Source organism: Salvelinus namaycush, chromosome 31 (genome assembly GCF_016432855.1).
Source record: "Salvelinus namaycush isolate Seneca chromosome 31, SaNama_1.0, whole genome shotgun sequence".
Lineage (NCBI taxonomy): Eukaryota > Metazoa > Chordata > Actinopteri > Salmoniformes > Salmonidae > Salvelinus > Salvelinus namaycush.
The window spans coordinates 31990714-32009706 of NC_052337.1; the positions used below are offsets into that span (position 1 = coordinate 31990714).

Below are 18993 nucleotides of genomic sequence, written 5' to 3' on the forward strand. Positions count from 1 at the left end.
TGGCTCTTATTAGTTCACAGCCACACAGTCAACCCATTCACTCCCACAGAGGGCTCTGTTAGTTCACAGTCACACAGTCAACCCATTCACTCCCACAGAGGGCTCTTAGTTAGTTCACAGCCACACAGTCAACCCATTCACTCCCACAGAGGGCTCTTAGTTAGTTCACAGCCACACAGTCAACCCATTCACTCCCACAGAGGGCTCTTAGTTATTCACAGTCACACAGTGGGTACATGAGTGAAGACTGCTGGGTAGTGTAGTTCTACATCAAGACGTTGCCGCGTGTGTCAGGCAGTCGTAGTCCCACCAGGCCTCCTCCCACTAGTACAGCCGACGCCAGCAGGATGGGGATGGTCTTTGTGATGCCAACCAGAGAGCCGAAGATCAGGTTCCCCAACACCGCTGCCAGCTTACACATGGCATTACAGAACCCAAAACCTGTACCCCTGGAGAGGAAAAGGAGGGCAGAGGAGAGAGTCAACGATGGAGGGTGTGTGTTTGTGTGTGTCTGTGTGTGTGTGTGTGTGTCGTGCCTGCCTGCGTGTTGTACCCACCTCCTATCAGTCGGGTAGAGCTCAGCAGTAACAACGTCCAGGGAGTTCCAGGCTGATATACTGAGGCCGTTATAGAGACACAGCATGAAGATCATCATAGACTCACTTGTCCCAAACCACAGGAAGAAACAACTGATGCCTGACAGCACCATGGAGCCCCCTGGGGGAGAAAACATGCTATTACACATCATATCACAACAAAAGACATGATAACAGATTACAAATACATTCTCTTTTTGGTGATACATTTTTTATTTCATTTCATAGGTACTGATATGTAAAACCCCAGGGGGGACAGTCACAAAATCGAACATTTGTCTGAATATCAAATACATACTCTGTATGAAGTAGAATTTCAAAAATTTACCCAGCATGCTCAGGCGCGCTATCTTGTCCATGAGAAGGGCGGAGACTATGTTGCCGGGCAACACGGCAAGCGTCCCCAGGAAGTTGACCAAGTAGACCCAGTAGGCGCTGTAGTCATCATCAAAGGTCATCTGACAGCCCGTCTTGTTGTGGTGGAACGAACTGTTGATCACCCTCGACCCCACCAGCTTAGAATCGTCAATATCTGGAGAAAGACAAAGAGAGAAATAGAGAATCAGACAAGTGTACTATTTTGACTCCTTTATGTTCTGTTTGTCTGGCAGGTGAACTTTCTGAATGGACACTGTGCTGGGTTTATACTTATTATCTAATGCTGCTTCCATGGGCCTTTAACTCTGAGACATGGTCTCAGCCTGCCTCTTGTGAGTGTCTCTTCTCTTGATGAAGGGAAGGTAGAACAGGGCCGGGGGGTCAGAAATATGGTCCGTCTGCAAATATGGTCCGTCTGCAAATATGGTCCGTCTGCAAAACATCCCAGGTCTTTTAGGGATAACTACGTAACTCTCCCCTGATGGAAAAGCTATTAATACACGACATCACAGAGAAAGAGCAAAGGCAGCAAACACTATGCCCTTTTCATACCTCTATTCCTCCCTTCCACCCTCCCTCACCCCCTTCCTCTCTGTGTCGCTGCTTGAGGCAATGAGACTATGTCTCCCATGAGGCTTTGCCACCAAGCTCACACGCCCAGATTGTTTTCATGTTCAGCTGTTTCCTAAATGCTGAGATGGAACCGTTTCTAAACCTGCGGCCCCTCATGGTCTGAGTCAGCTGAACCACATCGTGGCCGTTAGCGGTCCCCCCTAATTCACTACTCCCTCAGAGACCCTGCCTTTCCTGGTTCAACTATTAGTCAGCTCCTCTTATAATTAGATTGTACTCCACATGAACCCTCCTTCATAAGGGCTACATAACACAGTCGTAATAATGATATAACAGATGTACAGATGTACAGTATTGAAAGATAACGTTAACCAAGAACTGTGCTCAAGTGTACAGTGAGATGATATTACAGCGTGCATTGGTCTGTGTAATGTCAAGGCAAAATAGAAAAGATATCTTTCCTTCCCTCCACCTCACTTTAGAACACCGTATTTCCATCCCTAATCTTCTATCAGATAGAATTGAACTGCTGCAGGAGGGACAGGAGAGAGACAGAGTAGAGAGAGAGAGAGACAGAGAGGGCGCAGGGGAGAGAGAGAGGGATACAGAGAGAGAACAGAGAGAGAGCAGAGAGAGACAGAGCAGAGAGAGAGAGAGAGAGGGAGACAGAGAGGGAACACAGAGAGAGCAGAGAGATAAAGACAGAGAGGGCGAGGGGGAGAGAGAGAGACAGAGCAGAGAGAGAGAGACAGAGAGAGAAGAGAGAGAGAGCAGAGAGAGACAGGAAAGAATTAACAAAAAAACAGAGCAAACTAGAATGCTATTTGGCCCTAAACAGAGAGTACACAGCGGCAGAATACCTGACCACTGTGACTGACCCAAACTTAAGGAAAGCTTTGACTATGTACAGACTCAGTGAGCATAGCCTTGCTATTGAGAAAGGCCGCCGTAGGCAGACATGGCTCTCAAGAGAAGACAGGCTATGTGCTCACTGCCCACAAAATGAGGTGGAAACTGAGCTGCACTTCCTAACCTCCTGCCCAATGTATGACCATATTAGAGAGACATATTTCCCTCAGATTACACAGATCCACAAAGAATTCGAAAACAAATCCAATTTTGATAAACTCCCATATCTACTGGGTGAAATTCCACAGTGTGCCATCACAGCAGCAAGATTTGTGACCTGTTGCCACAAGAAAAGGGCAACCAGTGAAGAACAAACACCATTGTAAATACAACCCATATTAATGGTTATTTATTTTCCCTTGTGTACTTTAACCATTTGTACATTGTTACAACATTGTATATATATATAATATGACATTTGTAATGTCTTTATTGTTTTGAAACTTCTGTATGTGTAATGTTTACTGTTCATTTTTATTGTTTATTTCACTTTTGTATATTATTATTATCTCACTTGCTTTGGCAATGTTAACACATGTTTCCCATGCCAATAAAGCCCCTTGAATTGAATTGAATTGAATTGACAGAGCAGAGAGAGAGAGAGAGAGAGAGAGAGGGAGACAGAGAGGGAACACAGAGAGAGAAGAGAGATAGAGGGAGCAGAGAGAGAGAGGGAGAGAGAGGGAGAGAGAGATAGAGAGGAAAAAGGAGAGAGAGGAGAGGAAGAGAGTTATGTCTGAAGGGTTTTGTGAGAGGCAGGGGGACACCTCATCTATACCATGGTTGCTGTGAGGAAGAGATGTGCTCAGAATGAATAGAATGAGTAACATTTGAAGTAAACAACCAAGTGTGTGTGTATGTGTGTGTGTGTTTGTGTGCGAGCACGTGCGCATACCAGGGTTTCTGTTAGGAAAATGTGGCGCCAGACATTTGAACGGCAACATTGTAATTTAAGGGACATTTGAGAAATTTGCAGACCCATATGCGTTTAGTGTATAACCTGATTAGGGTGTCCACCCACGGTGCTCAGAATGACAGAAATCCCATTTAGATGATGGTAAAGCATGTTAACAGAACAGGCATGTCGAGGATGCAACGATGTGCGGTCTTTCTTACCCAATTCTGATGTGCACTTTGAACATGTTAAAATAACTGTAAATAACATTTACTTTTCCTCGGCCAACAAGACGAGTAAGGAACAGCAAAATCACTAGCCTATGTCAATCTACTATATTAGAAAAGTGTAGGCTACCTAGTCTATTGGTCAGCTCTTTGAGAAAGACATGTCATATTCCAAACAGTTGTGGGACAATAGATCCCAAATTCAAACAAGCAGTAGGCCTAGGATACATTTAAAAAATATGTTAAAAAGCAATGATTCTGATGCAACAGATCAGAAGCTTCAGTTTAAAATATGATTTATTCACATTATAAGCGCAGCAATGCAAACAAGGCAGTAGACTACACGCAAATGTTCTTTCCATAACGCAGTTAGCGGGAAAATACAGTCAAAAGCACACTGCCATTGCGAGCGGTTTGATGTGACAGAGATGAAAATATCTGTTTAGAAAGAGAGGAGATCTAATAAGCTAGTTAATCAAGTTAAGACATGCCTCATAATATCTATTAAAACGTTCAGGTTTCAAAAAATGTATATGTTTTCAAAATGCATACTGCCAAAGTGGTGTGATGCGCTGATGAAGCCTGCCTCCCGTTGCCGTTTGATGCCAAGTTCAACACAACTGGGAACTCGGAAATCTCAGACTTCTGACAGTGGGTTTAAGACAACTGGGAAAAAATTCAAACTCAGGAACTTGAGCCTCTTCCTAAAGCTCCGACTTTCCGACCTGAAGATCTCTGACGTCATGATTTCACATCGTATTTTTCAGAGTTCCCAGATGTCTTGAAAGCACCACAAGATGCTGTAGCAGCAGCTCTAGCAGCGTCTGACAGATTTTCCACTTAAAGGCTCTGTATCTGTATGCTGTACGAGTGTGATAAAAAAGATACATAACAAATGTACTGTACACGCGCCAATTTAATTCCACTAAATTATGCAAATTAACCAATAGATCGATAAGCATGACCAGTCAAATGTATTTCCATCGACTGGTATTTCCAACAAAGAACAGGCTAAAAATCATTATTTCACAATGAGATTTTTTCTTCTTCTCTGAGACAATTGGCCGGCTTCAATTTTATCGCCTATGACAAAAGCCATTACCGGCTAATGGAAACCCTGGCGCATACATGCATGTGTGTGAGTGTGTGTGGACTCACCTGTGTTATAAAAGAAGGCTTCTACGAAGGTGCAGTTCTTGAATAATGAGCCCACTGTTGACACGTCGTCAAAGTAGCAGTTCTGAAACGTAGAGTCTATAAAGGTGACGGACTTCAACTTCATACTGATGAACCTAGAGAGGAGGAGAGGAGAGGAGAGGAGGAGAGAGAGGGGGAGAGGAGGAGAGGAAGAGAGGAGAGGAGGAAAATAAGAATAAAGAAGATGAATACAGTAAAGAAAAATCAATTGTACCATCAACACTTATTTTTGGTCTATCCAAAGCAGAGGAGTTGAGATAGTGATAGAGCAAATAAAAGATTGATGATATCCCCTCCAGTAACCAGCGGTGTGAGATCACTAGCTGGGAGAACAGCCTGGCCTGTACGCTGACTCAGCCCTTTCTATCCAATAGAGATAAGGATACACGTTATACTGTACTGGACTTGACTGATTAAACACTTTACAAAACAAAGACGAAACGCAAGTCCACAGGCCAGTATTGTTGTATACAAACACACACACATTTAACCAGGGGGTTCTAGTGGAAGGGGTGTAGTACGTCAATATGTTCCTGTGATATTGTGTGTCTGATATGTCCCAGTTTGCCTGTCTCTTATCCACCCCTACAGCTCCTGTATTAGCTCCTGCCTCTGATCTAATCTAATGTACCGGTATGTACAGTTGAAGTCGGAAGTTTACATACACTTAGGTTGGAGTCATTAAAACTCGTTTTTCAACCACTCCACAAATTTCTTGTTAACAAACTATAGTTTTGGAAAGTCAGTTAGGACATCTACTTTGTGCATGACACAAGTCATTTTTCCAACAATTGTTTACAGACAGATTATTTCACTTATAATTCGCTGTATCGCAATTCCAGTGGGTCAGAAGTTTACATACACCAAGTTGACTGTGCCTTTAAACAGCTTGGAAAATTCCCAAACATGATGTCATGGCTTTAGAAGCTTCTGATAGGCTAATTGACATAATTTGAGTCAATTGGAGGTGTACCTGTGGATGTATTTCAAGGCCTACCTTCAAACGCAGTGCCCCTTGGCTTGATATCATGGGAAAATCAAAAGAAATCAGCCAAGATCTCAGAAAACAAATTGTAGACCTCCACGAGGCTGGTTCATCCTTGGGAGCAATTTTCAAACGCCTGAAGGTACCACGTTCATCTGTACAAACAATAGTACGCAAGTATAAACACCATGGGACCATGCAGCCGTCATACCGCTCAGGAAGGAGACGCTTTCTGTCTCCTAGAGATGAACGTACTTTGGTGAGAAAAGTGCTAATAAATCCCAGAACAACAGCAAAGGACCTTGTGAAGATGCTGGAGGAAACATGTACAAAAGTATCTATATCCACAGTAAAACGAGTCCTATATTGACATAACCTGAAAGGCCGCTCAGCATGGAAGAAGCCACTGCTCCAAAACTGCCATAAAAAAGCCAGACTACGGTTTGCAACTGCATATGGGGACAAAGATCATACTTTTTGGGGAAATGTCCTCTGGTCTGATGAAGCAAAAATATAACTGTTTGGCCATAATGACCATCGTTATGTTTGGAGGAAAAAGGGGGAAGCTTGCAAGCCGAAGAACACCATCCCAACCGTGACGTGGGGGTGCTTTGGCAGCATCATGTTGTGGGGGTGCTTTGCTGCAGGAGGGACTGGTGCACTCACAAAATAGATGGCATCATGAGGTAGGAAAAGTAAGTGGATATATTGAAGCAACATCTCAAGACATCAGTCAGGAAGTTAAAGCTTGGTCGCAAATGGGTCTTCCAAATGGACAATGACCCCAAGCATACTTCCAAAGTTGTGGCAAAATGGCTTAAGGACAACAAAGTCAAGGTATTGGAGTGGCCAACACAAAGCCCTGACCTCAAACCTATAGAAAATTTGTGGGCAGAACTGAAAAAGCGTGTGCGAGCAAGGAGGCCTACAAACCTGACTCAGTTACTTTAAAAAAAGTGGTGATCCTAACTGACCTAAGACAGGGAATTTTTACCAGGATTAAATGTCAGGAATTGTGAAAAACTGAGTTTAAATGTATTTGGCTAAGGTGTATGCAAACTTCAGACTTCAAGTGTATGTTGTGTCGTGTTGTTCTGTTAGAGGTAGTGGGGGGGAGCATAGTACAAGTGCAGCATATTGACATGAGAGAGAAGGAAGAGAGAGAGAGAGAGAGAGAGAGAGAGAGAGAGGGGGGGGGGGGAGAAAGAAAGAGAGGTGAGAGAGAGGAGAGGAGATAGGAGGAGAGGGAGAGAGAGAGACAGAGAAGGAACGTTAGAGAGAAGTAGAGGGAGAGAGAGAGACAGAGAAGGAGAGGCAGAGAGAAGGAACGTTAGAGGAGAGCGAGATGGAGAGAAGGAACGGTAGAGAGAACGAGAGAACGAGAGAGGAGAGAGAGAGACAGAGAAGGAATGGTAGAGAGAAGGAGAGAGAGAGAGAGAGAGAGAGAGAGAGAGAGAGAGAGAGAGAGAGAGAGAGAGAGAGAGAAGGAACGGTAGAGAGGAGAGGGCGAGAGATACGTTTTTTTATTTCCTGGAGGCAGTGTAGATAAAGGAAAGGAAGAACATTACAGAGAGCGGTTTGTTGTTTACAGGAATGACGGATCACACTGCTATCCTGGAATGGGATAGGCTACTTTAACTGGATAAACTGGGGGTTTGATAGAGCCTGTTTAACTCATTAAAGTCTCTTTAAGTGAGTTTGTTGGTTACAATAACCATCATTGATGAAGACTACATTGGTTAAACACAAACAGTGTGTGCGTTTTGACACAGTACCTGTCGTTGACGAATACTCCGTTGGTGTGTATCTGGTTCTCCAGGGTGAAGTTAAAGGTGAAGTCTTCTGTATGTTCGTTGTTGTGAGTCTTCACTCTAGAGGCATACTCATCAGACTGCAGGTGATGGATGACATCAGGGAACCACACTGATAGGCCATAGTACCTGCAAAGGATATGGCGTCACTGACAGACTAGTAACCACTCACAGGAATAATATTCTTAACATTCTCTAGTTAGGATATACAGTGCATTCTGAAAGTTTTCAGACCCCTTGACTTTTTCCACATTTTGTTACATTACAGCCTTATTCTAAAATGTATTACATCGTTTTTTCCAATCTTCAATCTACACACAATACCCATAATGACAAAGCAAAAAAGGTTTGCAGAAATTGTAGCAAATTTATCAAGAAAAAAACTGAAATATCACATTTAAATAAGTATTCAGACCCTTTACTCAGTACTTTGTTGAAGCACCGTTGACAGCGATTACAGCCTTGAGTCTCCTTTGGTATGACGCTACAAGCTTGGCACATCTATATTTGGGGAGTTTCTCCCATTCTTCTCTGCAGATCCTCTCAAGCTCTGTCAAGATGGATGGGGAGCGTTGCTGCACAGCTATTTTCAGGTCTCTCCAGAGATGTTAGATGGGTTCAAGTCTGGGCTCTGGCTGGGCCACTCAAGGACATTCAGAGACTTGTCCCGAAGCCACTCCTGCACTGTCTTTGCCCAAGTTTGAGGTCTTGAGCGCTCTGGAACAGTTTTCATCAAGGATCTCTCTGTACTTTGCCCCATTCATCTTTCCCTCAATCCTGACTAGTCTCCCAGTCCCTGCCGGTGAAAAACATCTCCACAGCATGATGCTGCCACCACCATGCTTCACCATAGGGATGGTGCCAGGTTTCCTCCAGACGTGACGCTTGGCATTCAGGCCAAAGAGTTCAATCTTGGTTTTATCAGACCAGAGAATCTGACATGCACTGTTAACTGGGGGACCTTATATAGACAGGTGTGTGCTTTTCCAAATCATGTCCAATCAACTGAATTTATCACGGGTGGACTCCAATCAAGTTGTAGAAACATCTCAAGGATGATCAATGGAAACAGGATTCACCTGATCTCAATTTCAAGTCTCATAGCAAAGGGTCTGAATACTTATGTAAGTCTGTTTTTTATTTTTAATAAATTTGCAACAATTTCTAAAAACCTGTTTTTGCTTTGTCATTATGGGGTATTGTGTGTAGATTGATAAGGAAAAATATTAATTGAATCCATTTTAGAATAAGGTTGTAATGTAACAAAATGTGGAAAAAGTCAAGGGGTCTGAATACTGTAGAGTAGCTAACATTCCAGGGATCTGACTCTAGCTGTGATTTGTGATTTGTTATGTTGTGGATACATTCCAAAAGTATTGGGATTTAGCATTGATGTTCCTAATGGTGCTTTATTTAGATGGGTGGTCTCTTTCCCAGTTAGCGTGTTAGCATTCATCATCATAGCGCTATTTGAGAGACACTGGCTCTACCTTAGAGTCAGTTACTTCATTATGAACACACAGACTCAGGAGAAACTGATAACTGGGATAGGTACTGCTTACCCAAAAGACAGTGTGAACCACACAAAGGCCAGTTTGATGGTGTTGTCTTTCACTGGGTAGTTGAAACAGCTCATGAATGTTAACCAGATCTAGAGAAAGAGAAAGAGAGAGAGAGAGAGACAGAGATGGATAAATACCTAAAAAAGTCATTATTCATAATGATTTCATATAATATTTTTTGTTGCAACCCATCACTAACACCCACAGTCATACCCCTCTGAGTTCAGTCCTGATCCTGAAGAGGACTTTGCCAACAGGGTTGGATGAGTCTGACTGCATCTCTACCAATTCATCCAGATGCTTAGGGAGCTTTATTCTGTTCACCTACAGGGGGAGACTCAGAGTCAATACACTATGTGTGTGTGTGTGTGTGTGTGTGTGTGTGTGTGTGTGTGTGTGTGTGTGTGTGTGTGTGTGTGTGTGTGTGTGTGTGTGTGTGTGTGTGTGTGTGTGTGTGTGTGTGTGTGTGTGTGTGTGTGTGTGTGTGTGAAGGAGAGAGCGAAAGAAAGAAAGAAAAATAGGAAAAGAGAGAGGATGAAAGAGAGCGAGAGAGTGACAAAGAGAGAGGTACTGTATACTCACGGTGAAGACTTTCTCTGGTTCTCCACGGGCCCTCATGTTGGTGTCATGGATCTGTTTCAGCACCATCCATGCCTCGTCATGTTTACCCATCTAAACACAGAGAGAAGGGTTACACACACAAATCAAATTGTATTTGTCACATGCTGCGAATACAACAGGTGTAGACTTTACTGTGAAATGCTTGCTTACGAGCCCTTCCCAACGATGCAGAGTTTAAAAATAATAATAAAACATTTAAAAAATAGTAACACAAGAGGAATAAAGAATGGAGATACAGTACAGTGAGTACCAGTACCAGATCAATGTGCATGGGTACAAGGTATTTGAGGTAGATACTGTATGTACATGAATGCAGGGTAAAGTGACTACGCTCAGGATAGATAATAATAGGAGTAAAATAAAGAATAGAATAGCAGCAGCATATGATGAGTGTAAAAGTGTGTGTACTGTTTATGAAACACATTTAGACATTATTTTACTCTGAGAGGATACCCTTTTTATGTTTCAACTCCTCAAATTGAGTGAAGACAGACCCTACTAAAACGCGAGCATCAATGAATACAATGAATACATTGATTCTGGAAAATGAATGTTCCGTTTCTGTACTGCTAGCCACACTAGTTGTCTAGTCTGTGTTTTATAGATGTGCAATGAGCATAAAAACTATTATATAAGGAATTTGCAACTTGTGTTTATTTTGAGTAATAAGGTAGGCTACTTTATTTCAACATGTGAACAAAGTGGACAGGCTAGCAAGCTGTTCAAATAGTTGGAGACAGACAGAATGTTGTGTTCATAACAAACTTTTCTACCTTGTTAGCTAGCAAATACATCCAAGTTGGTACTAAATACAAAGACTAGCTGGCTACTCACTATAGCAGGTGGGCTTGTACTTGGGAGATTGTTTATGAGACCTGTGTTCATTTTCTATAATGCCTGCTACATTATTAGTGAATGTGTATGTCACGCCCTGAACATAGTAAGCTGTTTAATCTGTGTTGGTTGGGGCGTGATGGACTTGGGTGGGTTATCTAGGTGTATTTGTATGTCTATAGTGGCCTGATATGGTTCCCAATCAGAGGCAGCTGTTTATCGTTGTCTCTGATTGGGATCATATTTAGGCAGCCATTTCCCTTTTGTGTTTGTGGGATCTTGTCTGTATTTAGTTGCCTGTCTGCACTATTTGTATAGCTTCACGTTTCGTTCGTTGATTTTGTTGTTTTTGTTCAGTGTTTCATTCATTAAAAGAGAATGTACGCATACCACGCTGCGCCTTGGTCTCACTCATACGACGAACGTGACAGAAGATCCCACCAAAAATGGACCAAGCAGTGTGTACAGGAGGAGTGGACTTGGGAGGAGATCCTGGATGGAAAAGGACCCTGGACGCAGGACGGGGAGTATTGCCGTCCTAAGGAGGAGATAGAGGCAGCGAAAGCGGAACGGCGACGATAAGAGGAGATAGCTCAACAGAGCAAGCACGAGAGGCAGCCCCCAAAATATTTTTTGGGGGGGGCACACGGGGAGATTGGCGGAGTCAGGGTTTAGACCTGAGCAAACTCCCCGTGCTTACCGCGGGGAGCGTGTGACTGGTCAGGCATTATGCAGTGATGCGCACGGTGTCTCCAGTACGCATTCATAGCCCGGTGCGCTCTGTTCCAGTTCCCCGCAGTTGCCGTGCTACATTGGGCATTCAGCCAGGACGGATTGTGCCGGCTCAGCGCTCCTGGCCTCCGGTGCGTCTCTTCGGTCCAGGATATCCTGCGCCAACTCTACGCACGGTATCCCCAGTGCGCCTTCACAGCCCAGTGCGTCCTGTGCTAGCTTCCCGCACTTGCCGGGCTGGAGTGAGCATCCAGTCAGGAAGGGTTGTGCCAGGTCTGCGCTCTAGACCTCCAGTGCGCCCCCACAGTCCAGTGCGTCCTGTGCCTCCTCTCCGCACTCGCCCTGAGGTGCGTGTTATCAGTCCGGTGCCACAGGTACCGGTCCCACGCATCAGGCCTCCAGTGCGCCTCCACAGTCCAGAGCTTCCGGCGACAGTTCCCAGTTCAGAGCTTCCGGCGACAGTTCCCAGTCCAGAGCTTCCGGCGACGTTTCACAGTCCGGAACCTCCAACGACGGTCTACAGTCCGGAACCTCCTGAGACGGTCTACGGTCCGGAACCTCCTGAGGCGGTCTACGGTCCGGAACCTCCTGAGCTGTAGTCTATGAACAGCATTCTCACATAGTTACTTCCCCTCTTGTCCAGGTGGGAGACGGCAGTGTGAAGTGCAATTGAGATTGTGTCATCTGTGAATCTGTTGGGGCGGTATGCAGACACACACACACACACTCCTTACCTCTAGGAGGAATCGTGGGCTCTCGGGCATGAAGGTGAGTGCTACGACAGCACACACACAGGGTAGAACACACACCACCACAAACACTCTCCAACTATGGAACTGGTAGGCGGAGCCCATACTGAAACTCCATCCTGCACACACACACAACCACCAATCAGAAAAAAGAGAAATGAGCACAACAATACATATTCCATGTCTAATATTATGCGTTTATTTGTATAAAAGTAAAAGTATGAAGGCCTGAAATCTTAAAGTGCCTCCAAGTACCTTTAAATAATCAACCCATTTCATTATAGTCTCTCATATGAGGAATTATCCAAAAACACACTTCTATTTTCCACATGAGATGCAGCGTGATGATGGTAATGAGAATCTAGAGACTGAAGAACACCACATGGTGAAGGAAATGAGCGAGCAAGAAAAAGTAAGAGAGAGAAAGAGAGGGGGAGAGAGAGACAAAGTGTGTTGTTCAATTCTTATTGGAAGCATTTAGTGAGACTAACTGATACATCAATCTCTGAGGATAGCAACGGAAGAGCTAACTCTCTCTCTCTCTCTCTCTCTCTCTCTCTCTCTCCTCTGTATATATAGGCCTACATACACAGCAGCATCTGAATAAAGACACACATCCAGACAGTTGGTCTGTTTAGAGTCAGGGTGTGGGTGGTCTTCAGGATAGCCCCTGGGGCAGAGGGAGAAAGCCAGGGAGATGTCAGAGGTGTGAGGGGGAGTTCATGTGATGTCACAGTATTGTAAACCAAATCATGTCTGTTGGGGGTTGTTGGGGTGTTTGTGTGTATGTGATGCCCATGGGGCTATGTTAGACTCCACCAGTACAAATCTCATTAGGGAGATTACAGCTATAATGGACTGGAGGGTATGGCTGACTGATTGACACACACCTAGATTTATGGAGCTGCGCTACGTAGAACAAGGCAGTGTCACACTTCAATCACACACACCTGCAGTGTCCTTGGTCACAGCACAGTGCCCATGACATTAACACCTACACATACACACACAGAGGCATAAAACACTCACAAACACACATGGGTGTTTACACAAATGCATGGGTACACACAAATAGGAGTGTACAATATACAGTAACCACACACAGCAATATACACACGCACTTCACACATAAAACATTACACATTTTTTACACAAAACATTTACGACCCGCCTCTTAACTTAATTCCTTCGAACACACACACTCAGACAGACAGACACACACACTGAGGCTTTCCAGGAAGAGGAGGAATCCTTCAGCCTCTGGCCAGCAGCAGTCAATGAAGAGCCCTCTGCGGTGGAACCTGTTACACAAGTGTGTGTGTGTGTGTGTGTGAAGATATGCCTTGTGTTTTATGATGAGTGCTTTTATATCTTCTGCACTCAACTGTCTTTTATGGAAAATCAATTACTTTACTGATAATTAAACACCTGCCCGCACAGACTACACACATATTGTCCCTGTTCAGACATTGGTCCGTTGGGCATACAGGGCTACAGGGGTAAACGTGATTATGCCTGATGATCAGGATGATAGCAACAAAACCCTGAGCAGACAGACAGACAGTAGACTAGACAGTAGCAGACAGACAGACAGACAAACAGACAGACAGACAGTAGCAGACAGACAGACAGACAGACAGTAGCAGACAGACAGACAAACAGACAGAGAGTAGACAGTAGCAGACAAACAGACAGACAGTAGACAGTAGCAGACAGACAGACAGACAGACAAACAGACAGACAGTAGTAGACAGACAGACAGTAGCAGACAGACAGACAGTAGCAGACAGACAGACAAACAGACAGACAGTAGACAGTAGCAGACAAACAGACAGACAGTAGACAGTAGCAGACAAACATACAGACCGTAGACAGTAGCAGACAGACAGACAAACATACAGACAGTAGACAGTAGCAGACAGACAGACAAACAGACAGACAGTAGACAGTAGTAGACAGACAGTAGCTTACAAACAGACAGTAGCAGACAGACAGACAAACAGACAGACAGTAGACAGTAGCAGACAGACATACAGTAGACAGTAGCAGACAGACAGAAGACAGTAGCAGACAGACAGTAGACAATAGCAGACAGACAGACAGTAGCAGGCAGACAGACAAACAGACAGACAGTAGACAGTGGCAGACAGACAGACAGTAGCAGATAGACAGACAAACAGACAGTAGACAGCATCAGACAGACAGACAGACAGACAGACAGACAGACAGACAGACAGACACAGACAGACAGACAGTAGGAGACAGACAGACAAACATACAGACAGTAGACAGTAGCAGACAGACAGACAGTAGCAGACAGACAGACAAACAGACAGACGACAGTAGCAGACACACAGACAAACAGACAGACAGTACACAGTAGTAGACAGACAGTAGCTGACAAACAGACAGTAGCAGACAGACAGACAAACAGACAGACAGTAGCAGGCAGACAGACAGACAGACAGTAGCAGACAGACAGACAGACAAACAGACAGACAGCATACAGTAGCAGACAGACAGACAGACAGACAGACAGACAGACAGACAGACAGACATACAGACAGACAGACAGACAGACAGACAGACAGTAGCAGACAGACAGTAGACAGTAGCAGACAGATAGACAGTAGACAGTAGCAGACAGACAAACATTAGACAGTAGCGGACAGACAGTAGAAGACAAACAGTAGACAGTAGCAGACAGACAGACAATAGACAATGGCAGGCAGACAGACAGACATACAAGACAGTAGACAAAGCAGACAGACAGACAGTAGAAGACAGTAGAAGACAGACAGACAGTAGACAGCAACAGACAGACAGTAGACAGTAGCAGACAGTAGACAGTAGCAGACAGACAGACAGTAGTAGACAGACAGACAGACAAACAGACAGACAGTAGACAGTAGTAGACAGACAGACAGTAGCAGACAGACAGACAGTAGCAGACAGACAGACAAAGACAGACAGTAGACAGTAGCAGACAGACAGACAGACAGTAGACAGTAGCAGACAGACAGACAAACAGACAGACAGTACACAGTAGTAGACCGACAGTAGCTGACAGACAGACAAACAGACAGACAGTAGACAGTAGCAGACAGACAGAAGAGAGTAGCAGACAGACAGTAGACAATAGCAGACAGACAGACAGTAGCAGACAGACAGTAGACAGCATCAGACAGACAGACAGACGGTAGACAGTAGCAAACAGACAGTAGCAGACAGACAGACAGACAACCAGACAGACAGTTGACAGTAGCAGACAGACAGACAGTAGACAGCAGTAGACAGACAGACAAACAGACAGACAGTAGACAGTAGCAGACAGACAGACAGTAGCAGACAGACAGTAGACAGCATCAGACAGACAGACAGACGGTAGACAGTAGCAAACAGACAGTAGCAGACAGACAGACAGACAACCAGACAGACAGTTGACAGTAGCAGACAGACAGACAGTAGACAGCAGTAGACAGACAGACAAACAGACAGACAGTAGACAGTAGTAGACAGACAGACAGTAGCAGACAGACAGACAGTAGCAGACAGACAGACAAACAGACAAACAGACAGACAGACGACAGTAGCAGACAGACAGACAAACAAACAGACAGCATACAGTAGCAGACAGACAGACAGACAGTAGCAGACAGACAGTAGCAGACAGACAGTAGACAGTAGCAGACAGACAGACAGTTGACAGTAGCAGACAGACAGACAGACAGACAGACAAACAGACAGACAGTAGTAGACAGACAGACAGTAGCAGACAGACAGACAAACATACAGACAGTAGACAGTAGAAGACACAGACAAACATACAGACAGTAGACAGTAGCAGACAGACAGACAAACAGACAGACAGTAGACAGTAGTAGACAGACAGTAGCTGACAAACAGACAGTAGCAGACAGCCAGACAGACAAACAGACAGACAGTAGACAGTAGCAGACAGACATACAGTAGACAGTAGCAGACAGACAGAAGACAGTAGCAGACAGACAGTAGACAATAGCAGACAGACAGACAGTAGCAGGCAGACAGACAAACAGACAGACAGTAGACAGTGGCAGACAGACAGACAGTAGCAGATAGACAGACAAACAGACAGTAGACAGCATCAGACAGACAGACAGACAGACAGACAGACAGACAGACAGACAGACAGACAGACACAGACAGACAGTAGGAGACAGACAGACAAACATACAGACAGTAGACAGTAGCAGACAGACAGACAGTAGCAGACAGACAGACAAACAGACAGACGACAGTAGCAGACACACAGACAAACAGACAGACAGTACACAGTAGTAGACAGACAGTAGCTGACAAACAGACAGTAGCAGACAGACAGACAAACAGACAGACAGTAGCAGGCAGACAGACAGACAGACAGTAGCAGACAGACAGACAGACAAACAGACAGACAGCATACAGTAGCAGACAGACAGACAGACAGACAGACAGACAGACAGACATACAGACAGACAGACAGACAGACAGACAGTAGCAGACAGACAGTAGACAGTAGCAGACAGATAGACAGTAGACAGTAGCAGACAGACAAACATTAAACAGTAGCGGACAGACAGTAGAAGACAAACAGTAGACAGTAGCAGACAGACAGTAGCAGACAGACAGACAGACAGTAGACAGTAGCAGACAGACAGACAATAGACAATGGCAGGCAGACAGACAGACATACAAGACAGTAGACAAAGCAGACAGACAGACAGTAGAAGACAGTAGAAGACAGACAGACAGTAGACAGCAACAGACAGACAGTAGACAGTAGCAGACAGTAGACAGTAGCAGACAGACAGACAGTAGTAGACAGACAGACAGACAAACAGACAGACAGTAGACAGTAGTAGACAGACAGACAGTAGCAGACAGACAGACAGTAGCAGACAGACAGACAAAGACAGACAGTAGACAGTAGCAGACAGACAGACAGACAGTAGACAGTAGCAGACAGACAGACAAACAGACAGACAGTACACAGTAGTAGACCGACAGTAGCTGACAGACAGACAAACAGACAGACAGTAGACAGTAGCAGACAGACAGAAGAGAGTAGCAGACAGACAGTAGACAATAGCAGACAGACAGACAGTAGCAGACAGACAGTAGACAGCATCAGACAGACAGACAGACGGTAGACAGTAGCAAACAGACAGTAGCAGACAGACAGACAGACAACCAGACAGACAGTTGACAGTAGCAGACAGACAGACAGTAGACAGCAGTAGACAGACAGACAAACAGACAGACAGTAGACAGTAGCAGACAGACAGACAGTAGCAGACAGACAGTAGACAGCATCAGACAGACAGACAGACGGTAGACAGTAGCAAACAGACAGTAGCAGACAGACAGACAGACAACCAGACAGACAGTTGACAGTAGCAGACAGACAGACAGTAGACAGCAGTAGACAGACAGACAAACAGACAGACAGTAGACAGTAGTAGACAGACAGACAGTAGCAGACAGACAGACAGTAGCAGACAGACAGACAAACAGACAAACAGACAGACAGACGACAGTAGCAGACAGACAGACAAACAAACAGACAGCATACAGTAGCAGACAGACAGACAGACAGTAGCAGACAGACAGTAGCAGACAGACAGTAGACAGTAGCAGACAGACAGACAGTTGACAGTAGCAGACAGACAGACAGACAGACAGACAAACAGACAGACAGTAGTAGACAGACAGACAGTAGCAGACAGACAGACAAACATACAGACAGTAGACAGTAGAAGACACAGACAAACATACAGACAGTAGACAGTAGCAGACAGACAGACAAACAGACAGACAGTAGACAGTAGTAGACAGACAGTAGCTGACAAACAGACAGTAGCAGACAGCCAGACAGACAAACAGACAGACAGTAGACAGTAGCAGACAGACATACAGTAGACAGTAGCAGACAGACAGAAGACAGTAGCAGACAGACAGTAGACAATAGCAGACAGACAGACAGTAGCAGGCAGACAGACAAACAGACAGACAGTAGACAGTAGCAGACAGACAGACAGTAGCAGATAGACAGACAAACAGACAGTAGACAGCATCAGACAGACAGACAGACAGACAGACAGACAGACAGACAGTAGGACACAGACAGACAAACATACAGACAGTAGACAGTAGCAGACAGACAGACAGTAGCAGACAGACAGACAAACAGACAGACGACAGTAGCAGACACACAGACAAACAGACAGACAGTAGACAGTAGGAGACAGACAGTAGCTGACAAACAGACAGTAGCAGACAGACAGACAAACAGACAGACAGTAGACAGTAGTAGACAGACAGACAGTAGCAGGCAGACAGACAGACAGTAGCAGACAGACAGACAAACAGACAGACAGACAGCATACAGTAGCAGACAGACAGTAGACAGTAGCAGACAGACAGACAGTAGACAGTAGACAGTAGCAGACAGACAAACATTAGACAGTAGCGGACAGACAGTAGAAGACAAACAGTAGACAGTAGCAGACAGACAGTAGCAGACAGACAGACAGACAGTAGACAGTAGCAGACAGACAGACTATAGACAATGGCAGGCAGACAGACATACAAGACAGTAGACAGAGCAGACAGACAGTAGACAGTAGCAGACAGTAGACAGTAGCAGACAGACAGACAATAGACAGTAGCGGACAGACAGACAGTAGACAGTAGTAGACAGACAGACAGTAGCAGACAGACAGTACCAGACAGACAGACAAACAGACAGACAGCATACAGTAGCAGACAGACAGACAGACAGTAGACAGTAGCAGACAAACAGTAGCAGACAGACCAACAGTAGACAGTAGCAGACAGACAGTAGACAGCAACAGACAGACAGTAGCAGCCAGTAGACAGTAGCAGAGAGACAGATAATAGACA

The 18993-nt window shown here is 44.8% G+C and overlaps 1 protein-coding gene across 2 annotated transcripts in view; it reads right to left on the reverse strand.

The window, feature by feature from the left end:
- Window positions 1–264: 264 nt before the first annotated feature.
- LOC120026267 (synaptic vesicle glycoprotein 2C-like) overlaps window positions 265–18993 on the reverse strand; it is a 48802-nt gene continuing 30073 nt past the window's right edge. Inside the window, exons 4-12 of one of the 2 annotated variants that reach the window (XM_038971093.1) lie at window positions 12055–12188; window positions 9716–9805; window positions 9347–9457; window positions 9134–9222; window positions 7536–7700; window positions 4737–4870; window positions 925–1128; window positions 558–717; window positions 265–449 (exon numbers count right to left, since the gene is read on the reverse strand). In XM_038971093.1, coding sequence (XP_038827021.1) covers window positions 266–449; window positions 558–717; window positions 925–1128; window positions 4737–4870; window positions 7536–7700; window positions 9134–9222; window positions 9347–9457; window positions 9716–9805; window positions 12055–12188 — 1271 coding nt within the window. In that variant the 3' untranslated portion in view covers window position 265. The remainder of the gene's footprint in view (window positions 450–557; window positions 718–924; window positions 1129–4736; window positions 4871–7535; window positions 7701–9133; window positions 9223–9346; window positions 9458–9715; window positions 9806–12054; window positions 12189–18993) is intronic. The other variant, XM_038971094.1, reaches the window with a different exon arrangement.